The following is a 22400-nucleotide window of genomic DNA, read 5'->3' as shown; positions in this document are numbered from 1 at the left end:
GTCTGCACGTGTGTTGAACTTCTTTTGCGCCCTACGGTGCGGGTGAAGGACAACGAACTGAACGGCAAAAGCAATTTTAAAGAAAAGAGTTTTCAATCTGGACGATTTAAAAGTGGCAATGCTCCAGCGGCCTCCTAATATCGGAAGAGCGTTCCAGACGGCCGCAGAAGCGCATCGGAAAGCGCCGCGCGATACAGCGACCGTCTCCTGTTCGATGGCCAGCTCTCAGGCATCTTGAACAAACACTTTGCAACTTGTTTTAACAAACCGACCGGGGCAGTGCATGCACGCGCGTGCGCGCACCAAATGCGTAGTGGGTGTGAGTGAGGAGTGGCACGCCGGGTTACCGGAGGGGCGTCGGTGCGGGTGCCCGCCGGCTCCCTCACTCCTCGTGCGTGGTGATCGTGGTGAAGCCCTTGATGGTCTGGCCGCGGTTCTTGAGCCGCAGCTTCACAAGCGCCGACTCGGCCATGCCGGCACGCTCCTCCGCCTCGTCCAGCTCGTGCACTGTCTTGCGGTACTTGACGAGGTTGCCGCTCGCCTCTTCCTCCTGCACCGCACGGAGGGGAGGGGGGGTCACAGGGGGTCATGCCGGGTCACGAAGGGGTTAAAGGCCGGTGTGGATGGCGTTGTTTTTTTGTTTTGTTAACACGGTTGCTGAACACAGTGGCCCCCAAAGCCCAAAAACGTCATGCGGTCAGCGGCAATCAGCACGAAGTTACGATGGGGGAGAGAAGTGTTGTGACCGGCAGCACGGTGGCTGAGCACAGTGTCGATGAGAGAAACAAACATTCACACTTCGGGACGTGGCTTTTGTAAGCGGTGGGCCTGCCTCGCAGAGTGCAAACACAAGCACCCTGTAGACTAAGGGGGGGCTTTGGAGCGTGGCCCCAGCCACACCACGCCGGCCACAACCCTCGTGTGCCACGTAGGCCTGAATAGGAGCTCGCCAACGGCCCTCGCCCCGACGGTTCTGCTCCGGCCGTCTTTGTCGGTGACGGTGGTGGCGACGGCGCGTGGGGGGAGCGGAGCGCGTCACGTACCACCAGCTCCATCTGCCGCTTGTAGGTCTTGATCTTGCTCTGCAGCCGGTCCACCAGCTCCTGCATGCGCTGCTGGTTCTTGTGGTCTTCCTCCGTCTGGAAGATGAGCTCCTTCATGCGGCGCTCTATCTTGCGGAGGTTCTTGATGGTCTCCGCGTGGCGCTTCTGCTCCGAGTCCAGGTCAGCCTCCAGCTCGCGGATCTGCGTTTGATTTCACACGCGACGCACACGCATTCCGATCAGCGCCCGGCTCCAGTCTCGAGTTAAGTCTGCGCCAAGGGGACGATGCTGTGGTCTGACAAACGGCGAATGGCGAACGCTCGCTGCGGTTAACTGAGCGACGTGGGTGGGCGAGACTTTGACACGCGCGCATCGGGCCACGGTAGAGTTTATTATCGAGTAAGGAATAAACCAGGGATCTGCGTTGTTGATACGAAGCCGGCGTTTGCAACCGGTGGTACTCACCCTGAGCTCGAGCTTCTGGATGATCTTCTTGCCGCCCTTCATCGCCATCGCTTCGGCCTCCTCCAGCTTGACGGAGAGGTCGCGGAACTGCTGCTCCATGTTCTTCTTGATCTTCTCCAGGTGCGACGCGTGGTCCTGCTCCTGCTTCAGCTCCTCCGCCATGCGGGCGGCCTGTGGCCGGGTTCACGCACACACATCGTCACGTGCCGCCCCAGTTCACACGCACCATCACGCGCTGCTGTCGTCACGAGCAGGGAACGAATCGTGGAGCATGCAGAGTATTGACTGGAGCCGCCCCTACTGGACATTTGTGAAAACAAGAGCTTCATAGCTCATCGGATTCCTCCTCCAGACTAAATAAAGATTCTGATTCTGAGCTAACGCGCCATTAGCCCTGCCCCTAGGCCTGCTTGGCCCCACGAGCCAGATTCGGGTCTCTTGTGGGAAACCGCCGTTAGACCGCGAGGGCCCCACATTGGCTCGGCTCGGATGTGCAGGTGGATAAACAGTCGGCGCCGAGCGAGCCGACAACAGGCCTGACGATCGCTTCGTATTGGGGCGGCCGAACGAGCGGCACTCACGTCGATGACGGCCTTCTTGGCCCTCTCCTCGGCCGCTCGGAACTCGCCGATCATCTCCTCGTGCACGACCGTGATCTGGGTGAGGTCCGACTCCAGCTTCTTGCGGATGGACGTCAGCTGGATGTTCTGTGGGGAGCGGAGAGGACACGGGCAGCGACAGGCGAGAATGTTAGTGGCGCGACGGCCAGCAAGAGAAACCACGAAAGCAAATTGATTATCCCATGACGACGAGAATTGACCTTTCAGCGTGGGAAGATGGGACTACACGAGGCCCGCACCCACAGCGATGAGCCGTGTGAGAAGTCTCGATTGCTGATACAGAATTGGAGCAATGGATCGTGGCGGCTTGGGGAGGCATTCATCCGGCAGTGGATTAACCATCTCTGATGGTGTGACTGATGGTGATGACGTTGATCACGATGGTGATTATGGTGACGATGGTGACCATGGTGACGATGATGACGATGGTGACAAGGATGATGGTCATGATGGTTGACGATGGTGGTAACAACATTGGCGACGTTGCGGGAGATATTGTTGGGGGGGGGGGGGCGAGTCTCACGTGGCTGTCCGCCTCGGCGTAGCGCTCGCGCAGCTCCGTGTGGTCCTGTTCCAGCATCTTCCTCGTGCGCTCCGACGCCTCGAGGCCGCTGCGCACCTCCTCCAGCTCGGTGACGAGCAGGCTGACGCGCCGCTCCGCCAGGTTGAACTGCTCGCGCAGCTCGTCGCGCTCTCGTGCGTCCGCGTCCATCTGCAGCTGCATCTCCTGCGGGGCGGCGACGCGACAGAGGGGAGCGGCACGAGCGTCAGTGTCGTCATCATCGGCGTCGTCACCGTTGTCACTATCGTCGTCATCGTCGTCATCGTCTCTACGCCAGAAGCTCCGTTATCGCGCCGAGTCGGCCGCGGACTTCTATTCCGCGCCTCTTCGTTCGTCGCATCCACTGTCCTTGCATAGAGACCCGCAGACTTACACAGAGACCCATAGACTCACGCGCACCTACATGACCCGCACACTTACACAGAGGCTCATAGACTTATATATTCTAAGGCAGAAGGGCCGTCATCACACGGGGTCAGCTGCTACCCCCACGTTGCCTCTTCTCTCGCCACGTCCCGTCTTTCGCTCACGGCGTGGCCCCGAAGCGTCTACGTCTCACGCCGGCGCGTCCCGACAACTGGTTTCGCCCCCACCCCCCCGCCCCCCGACCTACTCGGTCGCCCGGCCTGTCCGGCCGGCTGGCGGTGTCCTCCTCGGCGCTGCCGCGGCCCTCTCACCTTGACCTGCTGCTGCAGCTTCTTGAGCAGCTTCACGTTCTCGGCGTTGGTGCGGTTCGAGTGCTCCAGCTGCAGCTCCAGCTCGTTGACGTCGTTCTCCATCTTCTTCTTGAGCCGCAGGGCCTCGGCGCGTCCCTTCGCCTCCGCCTCCAGGCTCGTCTGCAGCGACTCGATGGTGCGCTGGTGGTTCTTGCTGTAGGGGGGAGGGTGGGAAGGGGGTGGGAGGGGGGGGGGTGAGTGGGAGAGAGCAACAGCGCAGCGCCCCAAGCGGCTCAAGGTTTCCACGCTTTTTTGGTGTGCACCAAATGGGACTGTGATCAGCTTGAGTTGAGGTCGTCATGAACACGCAGGGCTCGGAGCTCGAGTCCCCTCTGTGGTTTAATCGCTGGTCGCTCTCAGACCTCCCTCTTGAGTTGAGTGACCTCGACTCGAGTGACCACGATGGCAACGACCTCGACGGGAATGACCGTGACTTGAGTGACCGCAGTTCGAGTGACCTCGACTCACCGCACGGCCTCGAACTCATCCTCCTTCTCCTGGATCCTGCGGTCGATGTCAGCCTTCACCTGCGCCAGCTCCAGCTGCAGGCGAACGACCTTGCCCTCCTCCGCCTGCAACGCAACACCGCGCCGTCACGAGACCCGCTACGGCTGCACGCACTCCCCGGTAGCCACCGGGATACGAAGAGCGACGCACGTGGCGAAGACGATGACGACGACGAGGTATTGTTGGTGGCACTCCCGCGGCCCTGCGCCCGCAGCTGGTCAGCGAGACCACTGGGGAGCAGTCCGCGGAACTGTTGCAGATTCTTGCGTGCAACAGTTTATTTTGTACGAAACAGCGTTTTTTTTTTTTACCGATCGTCGGACCGTGAACAGTCGTTCCGTGGGTCCACAAAACAAAACTACAGCTATACACTATTTTAATTTTTTCAGGTAAGGCCCACTGAGCTGTATGGCTCTTTTTCATAAGCAACCTGGCCCCAAATGGCAGCTCAACTACGTGGATTTTCACGTGGAAATTCATAGCAGCCAAATTCTCTAAACGCACGTTGATTCTCAAGGTGGAGGGAAAAAGCGGAGGACCCGGAGAATAATCCACGTGACCACGAGGAGAGAGAGACGCAAACTCCAAATATACAGCAGCAGGCGTCAGAGGGATCGGGAACGAACCCACGACCTCCTGCGTACCAGGCGAGGTAGCTAACATCTCCTGGCCCCCGCTGTGCCTGTGCACTGCGGATCGACGGACGTACCTCCACGGTGGCCTCGGCCTCCTCCAGCGCCAGCTGGATCTCCTCGCGCTCCAGCTCCAGCTTCTTCTTGGCCTTGGCCAGCTCCACGATGTTCTTGCCGCCCTCACCCAGCTGCTCGGACAGCTCGGTCACCTCCTCTGTGTGGCGTCGGTCACCCAAAGAGAGATCGCCAGGTGGTGAGCCGTCTCCGGCGGTCACAGCGGACGCCTCGTGAATACAACACGGACGTCTCGTTATTGGCTACCTGGCTACTCGGGGGGGTTCCCTAGGCGGGATTGCCGGGCCATGTCAATCATGGGGGTTGTTTAACCTTACTTCACCGCAGTGGTCCAAGTGCAGTTTGATCAAGGAGGGGAGACCAGGACCGGCATATCGGTCCTGGTCTCGATATTAGCCATGGCCGAGTATCGACCTCAGGTTGCCGGGTTCAGTCGTGCTCTCCCCGCTTGGGATGTTTGTCCGTGTGTCCCGCACGGATGATCTCAGCCTGATCCACTAACCTCGCTGCCGAGACACCGGCGGCTGTGGGGGTTGTTGGATCGCTGAGCAGTGGGGGCAGGGGGTGGGAGATGGGTGGTGGTGGCGGTGGGGGCGGGGCGAGTGGGGGCAGGGCGGGGGTGGGGGGTGGGGGCGCCGTTACCCTGCAGGATGTGGTTCTCTCGCCGCAGCGTCTCCAGATGCTCCACCGCCTCCTCGTAGCTCGTCTTCACCTTGAAGATCTCCGTGCTGTAGTTGCGGCACTCCTTCTGGGAGATCTCCAGCTCGCTCTGCAGCTCCTCCGACTTCTGCTTCCACTCCGAGATCTGCTTGTCCATCGACCGCTGCTTCTTGTCCAGGTGGGCGGCGGCTGCGTTCGACTGATACCCAACGCCGGCGCGGTTGTTACGGTTACTAAAGTATAACCACTACTACGACTAAATCTACTATTTTTATTTTACCAATTAAGGCCCGCTGAGCTGTGTAGCTGTTGTTTCAGAAACGATCTGGCTACCACAAATGAAAGCTCAGCAAAGTGGCTTATTCACGTGAACATTTATAGTAGCCAAATTCTCTAAACGTGTGATGTTGATTCTAAATGTGGAGGGAAAAACCGGAGGATCTGAAGAAAAATCCACGCAAACTCCAAATATGCAGGCGTCAGGGTCGGGATCGAACCCGCGACCACTTGCATACCAGGCGAGGTATTTAACATCTCCTGGCCACCGTGGTGCCCTTTTTATGAACCTCCGGTGGCCCGGATGTCACCCCAAGTCTCGTACCTTCTCAAGGTCCACGGTGAGGTCCTCCACCTCGCCCTGGAGCTTCTGCTTGAGCTTCTCCAGGCTGGCGCAGCGAGCCTGCGACCCCTCCACCGCCTCCTCGGCCTCCTGCAGGCGAGCTGCCAGCTTCTTCCTGCAGCGCGCGAGCACGCACGGGTGAACAACTGCAGGTGCGCTCAGTGACGCGCTCACGCACATCGGTGCAAATGCGTGCAAGCAGACGCGACGGACAGGTTCCCGATTTTCGCATTAATGTGACAAATTCTTGAATATCGGGCATGGATATGAAAGTCGTGTCCATCGTGGGAACAAACAAAATAGGTACGGATCGTGACATCACGAGAAGCAAAGTCACACTTCTATGGCATCAAACGTTACTGGCGTCAGTTGCTTGCAATCCACATTGCGCAACCGGCTCGCAATCCCGGTTGCAGACGCGTCAACACGCGAACCATTCGCAGCTGCGGCCTTCACGGGACGCTGCCGGAAGGCTCATCGCTCGCGGGCCGCACTCACTTGGTCTCCTCCAGCTCGTCGAGCCTCTGCAGGGCGTCCGACTCGTACTTGCTGCGCCACTGCGTGAGCTCGCCATTGAGGCGCGAGATGATGCGGTGCAGCTCGGCCTTGCTCTCCTGCTCCTCCTCCAGCTGCTCGCGCAGCAGGTCGCAGTCGTGCTTGGCGTTGGCCAGGCTCAGCGACGCGGTGTTCTTCGCCTGCGCGCGTGTAAGGAGGTGGGGGGGGAGTGGCACGGATGACACGCATGGTAACGATGTTCTGGCCGGGTAGGTCTCAGGAGGATGTTAGTCTGTCAGCCTAAGGGGGCCTTCCAGCCCAACGCTAAGTAGCAGCGTTTGGTTCAACTATCCGCGGCCGGGCAGCACAGCGAGAGAGCGAGGGGCTCGCAATGGCAAGGTCGGTGAGGTCAGTTGACTCGGCCCATCAGTCCTCTGGGGTTGGTAAAATTAGTACCGTTTTGTGGCGACGTCAACAGTGGCTGTCAAATTGATAAAATTGGCACCGTCTTAGAAATGTGGAATTTCCACTACTGGCTCTGGGCTGTGAACGGTAAATGAGCCACCACCTCAATGCTCATTCGAGCAGGAAATCGCTTTAACTTTGAATGTTCATAGAAATAATCGTGGTATGACTATTCAAATGACAGAGGTGGTGGTAGTGGTGGTGATGATGGTTGTGGTGGCCACGGGTGAATGTAAAGGTGGTGGTGGTTGTTGGTGGAGGTGGAGGCAGCGTGAACCTTGGTCTCCTCCTCCAGGTTCTTCTTGAGCTCCTCCAGTTGGGTGGAGATGGTGATCTTGGTGCGGCTGATGGTCGTCAGCTTGTGCTCCGCGTCCTCCAGACGACGGCACGTGTCGCTGTGCTCGGCTACGCGTGAACAAACCGAGCGCCAGACAGACAAAATTACTCTCTACCAGAGTGGACAAGCGACTGGCAGATAGAGTGACTCTCTACCAGAGTGGACAAGCAACTGGCAGACAGACAGAGCGACTCTCTACCAGAGTGGACAAGCCGAGTGTCAGACAGAGTGACTCTCTACCAGAGTGGACAAGCAACTGGCAGACAGACAGAGCGACTCTATACCAGAGTGGACAAGCTGAGTGTCAGACAGACAGAGTGACTCTCTACCAGAGTGGACAATTGACAGACAGACAGAGTGACTCTCTACCAGAGTGGACAAGCGATTGCCAGACAGAATGACTCTCTACCAGTGTAGACAAGCAAACTGTCAGACAAACAGTGTTACTCTCCACCAGAGTGGACAAGCCGAGTGTCAGACAGACAGCGTTACTCTCCACCAGAGTGGACAAATCTTATCACAGACAGACAGAGTGACTCTCCACCATTGTAATGCACTCGCACATACCTGTTTTATATTTGTGAACACACGTTTCATGAAACAGAATATTCGCGTTGTGCTCGCCGAGTGAAGCGAGGGGTCTGGACGACCGCTGACGAACCTTGGAGCTTCACTTTGAAGTTGCTGACATCCTCCAGGCTCTTCTGCAGCTCTTCACAGCGCTGGTTCGCCTCGGACCCCTGGTCCTCCAGCTTGCGGATGTGCACCTCGTTGGACGCCTGCCGGCGGGGGGACACGTGGGGACACGCGGAGTGAGGTTAGAGCCCAGGGGCCCACGTACGTGTGTGTGTGTACGTGAAACTTTTTGTCGCACCGTACGTAGGACAGCAAACTAAAAACAAAAAGTAGTTCTAAAGAAATTACTTTTCAGTCTCAATTATTCAAAAGTGCACAGCACTCTGGGGGGGGCTTCCGAACATCGGAAGGAAGAGCGTTCCAGACGGCCGCAGAAGAGCATCACGTCTGGAGTTGGGTTTTACAGCGCGCACCGATCTCCTTCAAGGTAATAATAATAACGATACTAATGAGAGTGATGGCGATGATGATGTTGTTTTTGATGGAGGTGGCGCTCCTTTACGCCGGGGGCGGCGTCTCAGAGCGCCCTACGCGCGAACGGCGACCTGCGCCGCGCCTCGTCTCAGCGAGCGCCAACGCGTAACAGCACAGAGCCGTCTGACTGAGTGTTCCACCGATTTAAATCGTCGGCTAGAATTATACCCTTGACTGGAATTCCAACGGTCGTCGTCGACTGCAGTCAAGCAGCGGAGCGGGCGCTCACCTTGAGTTTCTGGGACGCCTCCAGGCTGCTGGCGAGGTCGTCGATCTCCACCTTCATGCCCTGCTTCTCCTTCTCCAGCTTCACCTTGACGCGCATCAGGTTGTCCATCTGCTCGGCCATCTCGGCCGTCGCCTCGGTCTGCCGCTTGCGCATCGCGGCCACGGTGGCCTCGGTCTGCAGCGACGCCTCTTCGAGCTCGCGCCGCAGTTTCATCAGCTCCGACTCGCGCTTCTTGTTCTGCTCGATCTGCCGCGGCGGGTCGAGGAGGGAGGAGACGCCGGCGCCGATTCCGCGGCGCAAGACGAAACAAAAAAAGAAAGTGAGCGTTTGTCTAACAGGGTGAGTGTGTGCGTGCATACGCACGATGTACTTCGTTCGCACCGTACCTGGCCAACCGTGCTAATCGGAGGTGCGAAATCCACTGACCAGGATTAAGTCTCACTTGCAAGCGTGAGCTGCGGCATCGGTCTGCCAGTAGCGGTCGATGACTGCTGTGTGCGTAATCGCAGTTGAGTTCATTTGCGGTGTAAGATTAAAGTGTGGCGAGTGTTTCGCTCCAGTGCGGCGAGTGTTTCGCTCCAGTGTGGCGAGTGTTTCGCGTACCTGAGCCACGGTGGCACCGCCGGCTTCGTCCAGCCGCTCGGTCAGTTCCTCGAGCTCCCGAGCCAGATCCGTGCGCTGCTTCTCAATCTGTAGGCACACACACACACAGCCACACACACACATACACACACACGGCCATATATACACACAGACACGCAGCCACACACACACGGCCATACACACACACAGCCACACATACACACAGACACACACACACACACGGATATACATACACACAGCCACACACAGACGCACACATACACGCAGACACACACACACAGACACACAGCCATTGTGAGTAATCTGAACCACGTGTTGTCTTAGTAAACGCGCAAACGTTGCGCCAACGTTGGTTGACGCTGGACCGACGTTGCTCGGCTTCCTGGGCTGTTGTGTCAACCTGAGCCGTGCCCGTTGCGTGAATGTCTCGTGCGCGGGTGGCGCGCGTACCTTGACACGAGTCGCGCGCTCAGCCTCCAGCTCCTCCTCCAGCTCGTCCATGCGCGACTGCAGGTTAAACAAAGAAACAACAACAACGTCAACAATAACAACAAGCAACAAGCAACAACAATATCAGCGCACCGCGTGCACACACGCATAGAGGCAGCCGCCGGGTTGGAGTAGAACCTGGACGCGGAGCACACAAGGGGCAGCCACTGCATTTCTGAAAGTAAGAACAGACGCTCGCTTTTTTATCGCTTAGCTTTCACGCCTCAAGATAATTGATCGACGATTACCGTTTCGCTCACTCAGCCACTCACTCGATCGCTCACTCGATTGCTCACTCATCCACCCACTCGCTCGCTCACTCACCTGCTCGCCCGCTTATGGATTGCCGAGCTGCTAGTTCATGGACAAACCAATTTCCCCGTGTTTACACGCATAAAGAGAACCCACCCAAAGACTAAGATCCCCCGTATAGCCTTAAAAGACCGTTTGGGCAAGTGCTCTTCGCGAGCACCACCCACACACACGCACGCACGCACACTAGTACACACACACACATGCACACACACACGCGCATGCACGCACCTGCATCTCCTTGATCTTGCGCTGCAGGTTGAGGGAGAGATTCTGCTCATCCTCCAGCCTGGCGTTGAGAGCGTTGATCTCGTACTCCTTCCTGCACACACACGAACGCCCCCATGTTACGCGATCACGAAGGTGATGGAGAGGGAGTGAAGGTGAGGGGGGGGGTGGGGGGCGACCGACCCCGCCCCTCGCTCGCCAACGCCGCGCCGAGCGTGTGACCGTGCGCTGCAACCCGCTTGCTGCGGAGGCCGAGGGTTGGTGGATCGTGACCCTCCCTCACCCTACCCCGCGGCCTGACAGTGTCCACTCTGGTGCAGCGAGGGGATTCATTTTCCGTGGGTTTTTTTTCTTTCCGGGACGCTCCAGTTACCTCCGGCGCGTATAAACGCTCAAGAAGGGAGTCGGGGGGCCAAACCATCCCAACGTAGTGACCGCAGAGCTTGAGAAATCGTCATTCTGGCTGCCCTCCTGCCTTGTTTGTGGGTTTCCCCAACACCTCCCAATCATCGTCTCCCACCTCTCTCTCTGTCTCTCTCTCTCTCTCTGTCTCTCTCTCTGTGTCTCTCTCTCTGTATGTGTGCGTGAGAGGGAACGAATTCCGGGGCAGCACGGCCGCACGCCGCCCTCGGCATCGCGTTTTTACTAAAACCGACGAGCGCTCACTTCTTGATGACCTCCTCTGCCTCGATCTTGAGGCGCTCCACCTCGTTGAGGTTGTCCAGGGTGGTCTTGAGGTCCTGTTCCAACTTGCGCTTGGCCTTCTCCACCTCCACGCGGAGCTTCTTCTCCTGGTCCAGGAAGTCCTCCAGCTGGTGGTGGTGATGGCGGTGGAGCGGACAAAAACCAAGCGGGGTTTCGATCAGGTGACCGGCTCGCCGAGGTCAATGATAGTTTAATTGATCCGCTACTGCCCTGTGTTAATCCACTGCTGGATGAAGGCCTCCCCACGGCGGGTTGTTTCGGCATACTTCACCACGGTGCTGAGTGTGGCTGCCCAGGACCCGTTTAGATATCGCCCTCCGCTGACGTTAGCCGCGGCTGGAAATCAAACACAGGTGGCTGGGGTCGCAGTGCGGTGCGCTAGCTGACGCCCCAACACACGGCGATGATTTTCATTCTACGAGTTCGGTTTAACCTCGGCCGGCGAAGAGCGAGGTTTGGATCGAGGATCTTCAGCAGCCCTGGCTCAGTTCTACGTGACAAAGTAATTGATGAATCCATAAGGGCTTCGCTGAATCGTCGTTGGACTGTATTCCGATGCGGGTTCTGCATCGGGACGTCTCACTTTAACGAGGGCTTTCTACTAATTTGTCTACTTCCATACGGAGAGACGTGGCTCAGTGGTCCACCCATCCAACACCCACCCACCAACACCCACCCACCTACCAACACCCATCAACACCCACCAACACCCACCCACCAACCCACGAAGCAGCTGAGCGGTTCACCTCCGTTGCTGCCCGCGGGCCCCCGCAGCGTTCGGCCACTCACCTCCGCCACCTTGGTCTGCAGCTTGCTGTTGTTGCGATGCAGGGAGTTGACTTTGTCTTGCTCCGTCTGCAGATCGTCCAGGGTGGCCTGCGCATGGGGTAACAAAAACAAGCCGTGAGACCCTCAGCAGCTCGGGAAACCTGCATCACCGTCCCACTCCGTCTCGCCGGACAAGTGTCCCACACGAGGGAGAGGGGTTAGGGGGTGGGGGGTGGGGGGTGGGGGGTCAGTGACCCCATCCCCGTCCGCTCACCTCGTGAGCCTCTTCCAGCTGCTTCTTCTCCTTCTGCAGCTTCACGATGGTCTCGTCGCGCTGGTTCAGCTCCTCCGTCTGCTGGCGGATCTTGTTCTCCAGCGCCTGCGCGGCGGGGACACGCGGACAGACGGTGAGAGACGGAGAGGGCGGGAGAGAGCGAGAGAGAGAGGGTGGGAGAGAGCGAGAGCGAGGGAGAGAGAGACGTTCACGAGGCCGGACCACGGCCGCGCTGTGGGAGGCGGCGGTGTCCTGCCAGACGATCGAGCGGCTGCCCGGTGGATAGACCAAAGAAATGTCTCCCGGTCGATGTTGTTGACGATCGCAGACAGAAACCGCTCGGTTCGTCCAACTCCTACTCTCCCTCCCCCCACGCACCCCCCCCCCCCCCACCGGGACACCCCACCGTCACCCCCGGATGTCAGGGACAGCAGGAGGAGTCCTGTGTAGGAGGAGGTGCCCACCTTTTTCTCCTTCTCCATCTTGGTGACGGTGCCCTCTAGGCCCTCGATGGCGATCTTGAGCTCCTGGCACTCGTTCTCCAGCTTGCGCCGCTTGGTGCTCAGGTCCGAGTTGGACTTCTCCTCGTCCTCCAGCCGGTGGGTGGAGTCAGAAAGCTTGTTCTCGAGGTCCTTCACCTGGCGGCTCAGGAAGTTTACCTTGTCCTGGGCCTCCGACTTACCCCCGGACTCCTGCGGCGGTGACCCGAGCGCGGTGGAGACGGAGACACGAAGACACGGAGACAGGGAGACATGGAGACACGGAGACACGGAGACACGGAGACACGGAGACAGGGAGGAGACAGAGGCAGGGAGAGGGAGAGGGAGACATATACGGAGGCAGAGAGAGGGATGGTGGCGTACGTGAGAGCGAGACAAAGAGTTGAGCTCCTTGTCAATCACGTTGGACATCAAGAAATTAAAACGTAAATCCTCTGGGACAAAGCAAGGTCCAGCTTTGCATGTAAACGAAGCCTCTTCATTATAGTATAATAGTCATTTACAACCAATTTGTCAATCCACTGCTGGATGAAGGCCTCACTGATCTGAGTCATCATTGGGTTGTTTTACCGAACAATTTGTCAATTTGTCATTACGAGTTGGTGAAGAGCTGGCCCGGAACCGGTTTCAGATATCGCTCACCATTGAAGGTAGCGAGCTTGGCTGTCAGTCGCTAGACGACTGAGTGGCTCCCGGTTGCTAGGTGACTGAGTGGCTCCCGGTTGCTAGGTGACTGAGTGGCTCCCGGTTGCTAGGTGACTGAGTGGCTCCCAGTCACTAGACGACAGAGTGACTCCCGGTTGCTAGGTGACTGAGTGACTCCCGGTTGCTAGGTGACTGAGTGGCTCCCGGTTGCTAGGTGACTGAGTGGCTCCCGGTCACTAGACGACAGAGTGACTCCCGGTTGCTAGGTGACTGAGTGACTCCCGGTTGCTAGGTGGCTGAGTGGCTCCCGGTTGCTAGGTGACTGAGTGGCTCCCGGTTGCTAGGTGACTGAGTGGCTCCCGGTTGCTAGGTGACTGAGCGGCTCCTGGTCGTTAGGCGACCGAGCGTCTCCCGGTCACTAGGCGACCGAGCGTATCTGTGGCGATGGATGTTGGTGGTGCTCGAACGGCAGGGTGCCCTCACGTTCTGCAGCTGACTCAGCAGCTTCTCCCGCTCGGCCTCCAGCTTCGCCAGCTTGTCCTTGAGGTCTTGGAGCTCCTCGACGGTGCGGGCCGCGTTCTCCAGCGCCTTCTTCATCTCCTCCTCCTTCTTCTTGCGGTCCTCCTCCTCCTTGAGCATGGCGCAAAGGGGCCTCACCTGCGCACCGCACGCCACGCACGCCACGCACGTCGTCATGACACCGAACCGGCTCTGGCCTGCACCCCCCCCCCTTCTCCCCCGGCGGGCAATGCTCGTGTAGGATCTGCTGCCCATCCAGCGGAAGTCAATAATCATAATGACGACGACGATGATGCGATTTGTATCATGAACTCAAGAGAGACTGTGGCTCCGAGAGCGTGGAGCCAAACTCGGCGTCGGTTGAAAGACAAGTGGTGGTGGGCCTTTAAGAAAGAGGCGGGGCCTCCGAGTGTCTCAGTGTAGACACGTGGTGGGCAACCCAGACGAGTTAGTGCGCCTCATCAGCGGCCCTTGACTTCGGTGCTTGTGCACTAATCGTGACCCACCCCCCGCATCACCAGAAAGACACCGAGACCAGGACGCCATGAGGTTGGGGCTGTAGACTGAACGCCGCTGAGGATGCGCTACAGGGAACGATGGTGCTGCAGATGGCGGCGGGGCTGGATACCCCACTGCCAACCAGCGGACGCCATCCGTGGGTTAACGTTTCCATCGTGGTTTTGAAGAAACTTTTTTTTTTTAAAGAACGCGGTGGAACGTGTGAGGAGGCACCCGCATTGTCCCGGTACAGAGAAGGAAAGCGATCGGATACCGTCCTGAGTCGTGCGGCGTACCTTCGTGTACAGCTTAAACCACGGCCAGTAGCGCAGGGTGAGGAAGCTGCGAATGTTGCGCTGGATGCACGCCATGGCATCCCTGCGTAGACACGAAGCACGCGTGTGCACAGACGCGCACGCACACACACACACAGAGCGCCGCTCCACATCACTCGCCCAAAGACAGGCGGCCCACGAGGGATCGTGAGATTCCAAAGCCAAGTTTAGAGTTAACGTCACGATCAGCCAAGCGCCGGCGTTCCTGGAAAATTATGCGTTGGGCAAAAACGGCGTTCGACAAATAATTCACCTCGTGGGGAAAATCGGGTTGTGTTCCTGGGCCCGAAATGATCATCCCCTCCCTCTTTGTTTAACTAATTCTACCCGATAAAACTGTTTAAAAAAACTATTTTTTTATTTTACCAAGTAAGGCCCACTAAGCTATTATATAGCTCTTTTGCAGCAGCGACTTGGCCACAAATGATAGCCCGATCAAGTGGCTTATAACCACGTGAACATTTATAGCAGTCAAATAATACTCCAAACGCACGTTTCTAAATGTGGAGGGAAAACCTGGAGGACCCGGAGAAAAACCCCGGCGACTCCGGGCGGACACAGACTCCAAATATACAGCAACAGGTGTTAGGGTCGGGATCGAACCCACGACCTCCTGTATACCAGGCGAGGTATTTAACATCTCACCACCGCGGCACCCCCATATTAACGTCCTTGTTATGGTACTAAAGGATGCCGACTCCGCCTCCGTTTCTAGCGTGTAGCCTAAACACGCGTTCGCGATAAAAACCGCGTCGGGCCAAAGATTTCCCGGAGTGAAAAAAACAAATCCATCTGTGCGGCGCCGCACCGCTTGGCGAGGATGGCGCCGAAGTTGCGGCGGGACGTGTTGCCCCGGCACGCGGCCTGCAGGCGGATGATGAAGCGCGTGATGCAGTCGTCGCGGTAATCCTCCAGGCGACCGAGGATGCCGGCGCGGAAGAACACCTTGGGACGGGGGTGGGAGGGGAAACGGCGGCATCGTCATCGTCGTCCCGGAACGAGCGCAGGCTGGGATGTCACGCTGACGCTGGTTATGCTCAGCTCAAGTTTGCATCGCTACGTTGGGTTTATGTTGTGAAGGTGTTTTCGGCCAATTAATGACGCGTTGTGTTTGTGATTATTATTCACGTGGGGAGAAAAACCCACGCCTCGCGCGACGGTGACAACGCTCTATCCCCCGTGCAGATGGGAACAGATGGCGATTAGTCCACTTTCCGCTACGGCCTTCTCCTAGAAAGCCAAGCTACAGCACCTCCCCGCACGTCCACAGGAAGGGAGTTTGACAACAACATCTGTGTGTGCGGTGATCCACCATCCCTTGCTGCAGCCTCCACAGCGCTGGCTTCGAGGCAGCTACGTGCGTGGCCACCCCCTGCCCGGCCTAGTTGATTGATTGCATCTACAATGGGACCATTGTACAACTATGTGCACGATATAAATGTTTTCCGCGGGACAAACACATTCTAAATCACGTTTTCTTTGCTCGTGTACATTGAGGGTGGTTGGAATCCTCCGTTATGTCAAGGAGGAAGCTCGTTCCGGTCATTAAGCGAGCCGCTCGCAATCGGAAGGTCCCGAGGTCACATCTCGGTTGAGAGTTCACTCAGCCCATCATCCTTCCCTGTGGGGCCGATAAAATAAGTACCAACTTTGCGGGAAAGTCGACAGCGGTTGTCTCATGGATATACTCGCCCCCACCATAGAAACGTGGTGTGTCCACCACTGGCGGCTCAGGGCTGTAAATTAGAGATGCGTGCCAGTGCCTCGATGCTCATCCGATGGGCAAAATAATCGCTATGAAAGTTTCTGTTTGGCTTTGGGGGTGAAGCGGGTGAGGCGGGTAAGTCAGCTGGTTCAGCTGTGTGAGTCAGTCAGCTGGTTCCGCTGTGCGAGTCAGTCAGCTGGTTCCACGGTGCGAGCGAGTCAGCTGTTCCCCGCGCAATGCCTACCTTGGTGTTGCCGATCCTGAATTCATCTTCAAGCAGCTTCACCGACTTGATGATGAGCTCCGTCTGCTTCTTGGGGTCGTCGATGCCCTTGCACACGTTGGGGTCCAGGATCTGGTAGCTGCAAGGGGGCGCACGCGTGCAACAGGGGCGAACCCGAGAGGGATGGCGATCAAGGCCGTTGCAAAGACGTGGCACCGAGCGAACGGGCAAGTGCTGGCGCTACCCACTGAGACGGAGGCGACAGTTGCAACTAATTCCTTACACGCGCAGGTGAACACGAAGATGCCCCGTGTAGCCTACGCAGACTGCTGGGGCAAGGGTGTCGTTAGCGAGCAACGCTTAAGAGCGGCGGTGGCGCACAAGGAGGTGGTGCCAGCACCACGCGCGGGGCCGTCTTTGTCTTCCCAGTGATGATGTTTTTGCACATCCCACCAGGTGCTCAGTTAAGGCGATCGCGGGGAGGCCCCCTGACCGGTTCAAATACTCGCCACTGATGTTCGCTGTGGTTGGGAATCAAACTCGGCTCGCTGACACACATCCACGCCGAGCAGACAAGCGGCGCGGTAGTGCGTGGTGTGTGCTGGTGGTGTCGCCGTTAGCGCGCTGCGCTAGGGGGGATCTTGGTCTCTGTTGTGTACTGCAGTGCGTGTGCTTTGATTGCGTAACCCTTGATTTGTTGAACCAGGAAGCTTTGCCGAGTCTCAAGATTAATTATCCACGGGGCTCCTTCTTGGGGGTATTTGGCAAATTCCATTTGTTTGGAGCAAGGCCCCGAAATTCTAATATGCTCAAAATGTCCCCCCATTATATTGCTACAAAATATATTTGGTCCCCCCCAATGTTGACTCCATGGCTACGGCCTTGGCTTGGAGTGTAAACCAGAAACTATTTTCTATTTTTATCAGGCAAGGCCCTCTGAGGTGTACAGCTCTTTTTCAGAAGCGACCTGGCTCTCACGACTGATAGCCCAACGAAGTGGCCTGTCACGTGGACATTTAAAGCAGCCAAATACTCAAAGGGCGTGATGTTGATTCTAAATGTGTGGGGGGAGGGGGAAATCCACCACGACCACAGACACCGCAAACTCCAAATACACAGCAGCAGGAGTCCGATTTGGGATCGAACCTCATGACCTCCTGCACACCAGGCGAGGGAGTTGGTGAGGCGTGGGGGCCTACTTGCTATACACTGCCCCCCTCTTCATCCCCCGCTTGGCCGACGCCACTCACCGGCGGATAAACTCGGTGTACACCTGCCGGTTGGGGAAGCCCTTGCGGCAAATTCGGATGCCCTCCAGCACGCCGTTACACGCCAGCTGGTGCAGGATGAGGTGAGCGTCCACCATCCCTGTCCACACGCGGAGACCGACGCCTCGTCAGGCCACCACCGCTCACTCCACGCCGTGCACGACACGCGGCTAACGGCGAGGGCTCGCGCACGCGCGCGAGTTTTCAATGTCAAAATCTATGCCAGTCTATGGGTATCCGTGTGGTGAGTCTATCGGTCTCTGTGTGGTGAATTTATTGGTCTCTGTGTGGTGAGTCTATAGCTCTCCATGCACGTACGTATGTATGTTGAACTTCTTTTGCACCGTATGTAGCCAACCGTGGTAATCGGAGGAGCAAAAATGGTGGCAATGTCCATGTTCACACGGCGGGGGAGAGTCCATCCCCATAGCACAACCATGGTTTACTTCTCCACAGTGCGGTCGTCGTTTTATCGACCCCTCAATGTGAACTCGCAACCCTCCGATTCCGGCCCGCGTGCCCACCACTGAGCCAGGGTGGTGATTGGCCGGGCACATCCGCACCGTGACACCGGCACACTTTGAATGACATACATTGTCACGGGATCTTCAGAGTCCCATCTAGAGGTGACTCCCTCCCTCCCTACCTCCCTCCCTCCCTCCCCAAGAGATGGATCAAATCAATTGAGCCTGAGCGCTGGAGGGCAGCGGACGGCAGAGTCGACTCGTAAAACCACATCGTCAATGGTCCGTGTCAGCTCGTTCATTGAACGCAATTATAACAAGGCGGTATTTTCAAACGTTTCACACGGATCGTACGCAGGTTTGCGACATCCAGGGCGTGACGGGCGCGCCGCTTGCGAGCTACTCAGCTACGGAGACACCTACGCTCCGGCACACTTTGTGCAATATTTGTACGGTGCGATACGCCGCGCAGCATTGTCCAGGGCGGCCCGCCGGATATTCGAATCGCTGCAGCGAGGGGCTAGCGACGACGACTGCTGCTGCTACTTTCGCTCACCGCTCTTCTTGCACTCGTTGGGCACAATGCAGCGCACGAAGTGAGGCGATGTGCTGTGCAGGGTCGCCATCAGCTTGCCCAGTTGTTCCTGTTCACAAGAAAAAGACAAAGATCCCCCCCCCCGTGTAGCCTTAACACGCTGCTGGGGCAAGTGCTGATTGCGAGTGTCACCTATGAAGGCCGACACGGCACGCGATGGGGGTGGGGTGGCCGGAACCACGTCAGGGCCAGGACGCCTTTGTCTCCCTCCCTCTGGTGGCGATGTTGACAGAGCGCAGCAGGTACTCATTTGAGGCTGAGTCGACCTATGATAGGGGATGGCCCAGGACCGGTGCAGATGATCGTCACCGGTGTGAGCCGGAATCGAACTCGGCTCGCAACGGTTCGTAGCTCAGCTACCAGATGAGGCTCACTGAGCTCTGTAGCTCTTTTTGCAGAAGTGACCTGGTCACAAGAGTGACCTGGTCACAAGAGTGACCTGGTCACAAGAGTGACCTGGTCACAAGAGTGACCTGGTCACAAGAGTGACCTGGTCACAAAGAGTGACCTGGTCACAAAGAGTGACCTGGTCACAAAGAGTGACCTGGTCACAAAGAGTGACCTGGTCACAAAGAGTGACCTGGTCACAAAGAGTGACCTGGTCACAAAGAGTGACCTGGTCACAAAGAGTGACCTGGTCACAAAGAGTGACCTGGTCACAAAGAGTGACCTGGTCACAAAGAGTGACCTGGTCACAAAGAGTGACCTGGTCACAAAGAGTGACCTGGTCACAAAGAGTGACCTGGTCACAAAGAGTGACCTGGTCACAAAGAGTGACCTGGTCACAAAGAGTGACCTGGTCACAAAGAGTGACCTGGTCACAAAGAGTGACCTGGTCACAAAATAAATGGCATATCAAAGCGGACATTTACAGCAGCGGCCAAATACTGATTCTACCGGAGGGCCCGGGGAAATATCCACGCGACCACGGGGAGAGACACGTAAGCTCCAAATACAGTGTACAGGCGTCAGGGTTGGGATCGAACCCACGACCTCCTGCATAGCAGGCGAGGCAGTTGACATCTCGCCGCGGCCGACTCACCCTGTACAACGCAGACACGGTCTGGAAGGACGCTCCTTTCTTCTGCTTCTGCTTGGCTCCAGCTGCAATAACACAACATAATCGGGACATTTAATTGGGCGAGCGAATGCAAAGAACGCGTACATACACACTGAAACGAGGCCTCGTTGTGTGGCTGTCACAGCGGTAAATAGATCTTTGTTGTGATCGTGCCAAGGGAGGTCCCGTGATGTAGCTGCTCTCAATGTTCTGACAGTGGCATTGCCGTGGTGCTGGTCAACTCTTGGCACTCAGTCACAAAGTCACTTTAAGATGTTTTCTTGTTCATGTTTTTGTTTTTTGTTTGTTGCGGTTGCACCCGATTCAAGAGCCGAATGGCTCACAGGGCTATACCTAATAAATGAACTTGAAATGAACTTGGCGTCGTCCTCTGGTCTAACACTGTCATTAAGACGAGGCTCTAAAGAAAGCCATCTCTGGTGTGGACCAATCAGTTTCAAAGACCAATGCATCATCACCTTATACTACCAGAGCATGGGTTTTTTGTTTGCATGTTGACCACAAGAATATGTGGCTTAATGCAGTATATGATTCCTTGAAAAAGGTTTCAGTTTGGTGTTTTAATATTTTAACACAACTGTTGTATTGCCAGACAGGGTAAAACCTATTCTTGTGAATAGATCTGTGTGTAGCTTCGCGGGGGGGGGGGGGCTCTTACCGACGGCCTCCTCCTCTTTGAAGATGGTGGCCAACACCTCGCGCTTGGCCTTCTGGAAGATCCCCACCACGGTCTCGTTGAGGGGGTCCTTGTTCTTCTCCAGCCAGCTCGCGGTGCTGTAGCCCACCTGGGGTGGGGGGGGGGGCACGTGTGTGTGGTGAGTCGTCTCGGTGGGTCTCCATGGCTCTCTATGCCAGTCTATGGGTCTCTGTGTGTGTGGTGAGTCTATGGGTCTCTGTGTGTGGTGAGTCTATGGGTCTCTGTGTGTGTGGTGAGTCTATGGGTCTCTGTGTGTGTGGTGAGTCTATGGGTCTCTGTGTGCGGTGAGTCTATGGGTCTGAGTGTGGTGAGTCTATGGGTCTCTGTGTGTGGTGAGTTTATGTGTCTTTGTGTGTGGTGAGTCTATGTGTCTCTGTGTGGTGAGTCTGTGTGTCTCTGCGTGGTGAGTCTATGTGTCTCTGTGTGGTGAGTCTCTGGGTCTCTGTGTGGTGAGTCTGTGTCTCTCTGTGTGGTGAGTCTGTGTCTCTATGTGTGGTGAGTCTATGTGTCTCTGTGTGGTGAGTCTCTGGGTCTCTGCGTGGTGAGTCTATGTGTCTCTGTGTGGTGAGTCTATGTGTCTCTATGTGTGGTGAGTCTATTGGTCTCTGTGTGATGAGTCTATGTGTCTCTGTGTGGTGAGTCTGTGTCTCTGAGTGTGGTGAGTCTATGTGTCTCTGTGTGGTGAGTCTATGTGTCTCTATGTGTGGTGAGTCTATGTGTCTCTGTGTGGTGAGTCTATGGGTCTGTGTGTGATGAGTCTATGTGTCTCTGTGTGGTGAGTCTATTGGTCTCTGTGTGATGAGTCTATGTGTCTCTGTGTGGTGAGTCTGTGTCTCTGTGTGGTGAGTCTATGTGTCTCTGTGTGGTGAGTCTATGGGTCTGTGTGTGCGGTGAGTCTGTGTCTCTGTGTGGTGAGTCTCTGGGTCTGAGTGTGGTGAGTCTATGGGTCTCTGTGTGGCATGTCTCTGGGTCTGTGTGCGGTGATGAGTCAATGGGTCCGTGTGTGCAGTGAGTCTATGTGTCTCTGTGTGGTGAGTCTATGGGTCTCTGTGTGGTGAGTCTATGTTTGTATGTCGTCGCACGCGTGGCCGGGGAGTCGAGCCGGGTTTGGCGGTGCGAGCTGGTGATGGTGGTGAGCCTCACCAGGCCGGCGTAGTGCGCCAGCTCGAACGTGACCTCGCTTGGCCCCTTCTTGCCGCCCATGCGCGGCTTCTGGAAGCAGGGCGACTTGCCCAGGTGGTTGTCGTAGAGCGCCGCCTTGAAGGTCTCGTCCGTGGCCTTGGGGAACACGCACTGCTCCTCCATGATGGAGAAGATGCCCATGGGCTGCGCGGGAATGAGTAGAGACAGAGAGAGAGAGAGAAACAGAGAGAGACACAGAGAGAGAGACAGAGAGAGACAGAGAGAGACACAGAGAGAGAGACAGAGAGAGAGAGACACGGTGAGTTGGTGCGACGTGGAGAGGACGGGATGCAGGCGGGTAAAGGAGAATGATCATTTTCCAATGTCAGTCTCTGCCAATCGGTCCGCAGAATCCGCATTTTTACTGAGACTAGAGGAATCCGATGAGCTATAAAGCTCTTTAAAAAATCACAGATGGCCACAACGCCACCCCGCATCTCGGTTCTGCCATCTGTCGTTCTACCGTTTTGTCGCGTTACTTTATTTTTTTTTTTGCCGTGAACGACAATTGAGAGTAAATTCGTCCGAGACAAATTTTACTCGAAAAAAATTAACGTTACCTAATATTAACCTGTTTGGGACATATTTTACATTTCTTCTGTGTCGGAGTGACGAAGATTCTGTACGCTACGACAACAACAAACGTCGTCGCGGTTTCATTAGCGCCGCCGTCCTTCCTGCTGAAATACATACAACTAAATCTGCGGTGCCTCCTCCGCCGTCGTTGTTTGTGCACTGCCTTCCGTGCGTGTCGCTGCTCTCTGCTTTGTTGCA

At 56.7% G+C, this 22400-nt stretch overlaps 1 protein-coding gene across 1 annotated transcript in view; it reads right to left on the bottom strand.

The window, feature by feature from the left end:
- LOC144726462 (myosin-16-like) overlaps positions 1-22400 on the bottom strand; it is a 37506-nt gene that overhangs the window by 994 nt on the left and 14112 nt on the right. The window contains exons 15-44 of the mRNA XM_078605197.1: positions 21588-21770; positions 20406-20532; positions 19709-19770; positions 18628-18715; positions 17590-17707; positions 16361-16478; positions 15220-15356; positions 14373-14454; positions 13543-13716; positions 12379-12606; positions 11915-12019; positions 11662-11748; positions 10834-10979; positions 10171-10261; positions 9589-9645; positions 9139-9225; positions 8536-8781; positions 7858-7975; positions 7137-7264; positions 6398-6594; positions 5882-6014; positions 5263-5479; positions 4623-4759; positions 3875-3978; positions 3368-3560; positions 2652-2855; positions 2090-2215; positions 1509-1679; positions 1044-1244; positions 348-550 (exon numbers count right to left, since the gene is read on the bottom strand). Coding sequence (XP_078461323.1) covers positions 383-550; positions 1044-1244; positions 1509-1679; positions 2090-2215; positions 2652-2855; positions 3368-3560; positions 3875-3978; positions 4623-4759; positions 5263-5479; positions 5882-6014; positions 6398-6594; positions 7137-7264; positions 7858-7975; positions 8536-8781; positions 9139-9225; positions 9589-9645; positions 10171-10261; positions 10834-10979; positions 11662-11748; positions 11915-12019; positions 12379-12606; positions 13543-13716; positions 14373-14454; positions 15220-15356; positions 16361-16478; positions 17590-17707; positions 18628-18715; positions 19709-19770; positions 20406-20532; positions 21588-21770 — 4233 coding nt within the window. The 3' untranslated portion in view covers positions 348-382. The remainder of the gene's footprint in view (positions 1-347; positions 551-1043; positions 1245-1508; positions 1680-2089; positions 2216-2651; positions 2856-3367; positions 3561-3874; positions 3979-4622; positions 4760-5262; positions 5480-5881; positions 6015-6397; positions 6595-7136; positions 7265-7857; positions 7976-8535; positions 8782-9138; positions 9226-9588; positions 9646-10170; positions 10262-10833; positions 10980-11661; positions 11749-11914; positions 12020-12378; positions 12607-13542; positions 13717-14372; positions 14455-15219; positions 15357-16360; positions 16479-17589; positions 17708-18627; positions 18716-19708; positions 19771-20405; positions 20533-21587; positions 21771-22400) is intronic.

This window comes from Lampetra planeri, chromosome 23, assembly GCF_965212315.1.
Source record: "Lampetra planeri chromosome 23, kcLamPlan1.2.h2, whole genome shotgun sequence".
Taxonomy (NCBI): Eukaryota; Metazoa; Chordata; class Hyperoartia; order Petromyzontiformes; family Petromyzontidae; genus Lampetra; species Lampetra planeri.
Note: the sequence above shows the minus strand (reverse complement) of the source record. Positions and strands in the feature narration are given on the sequence as shown.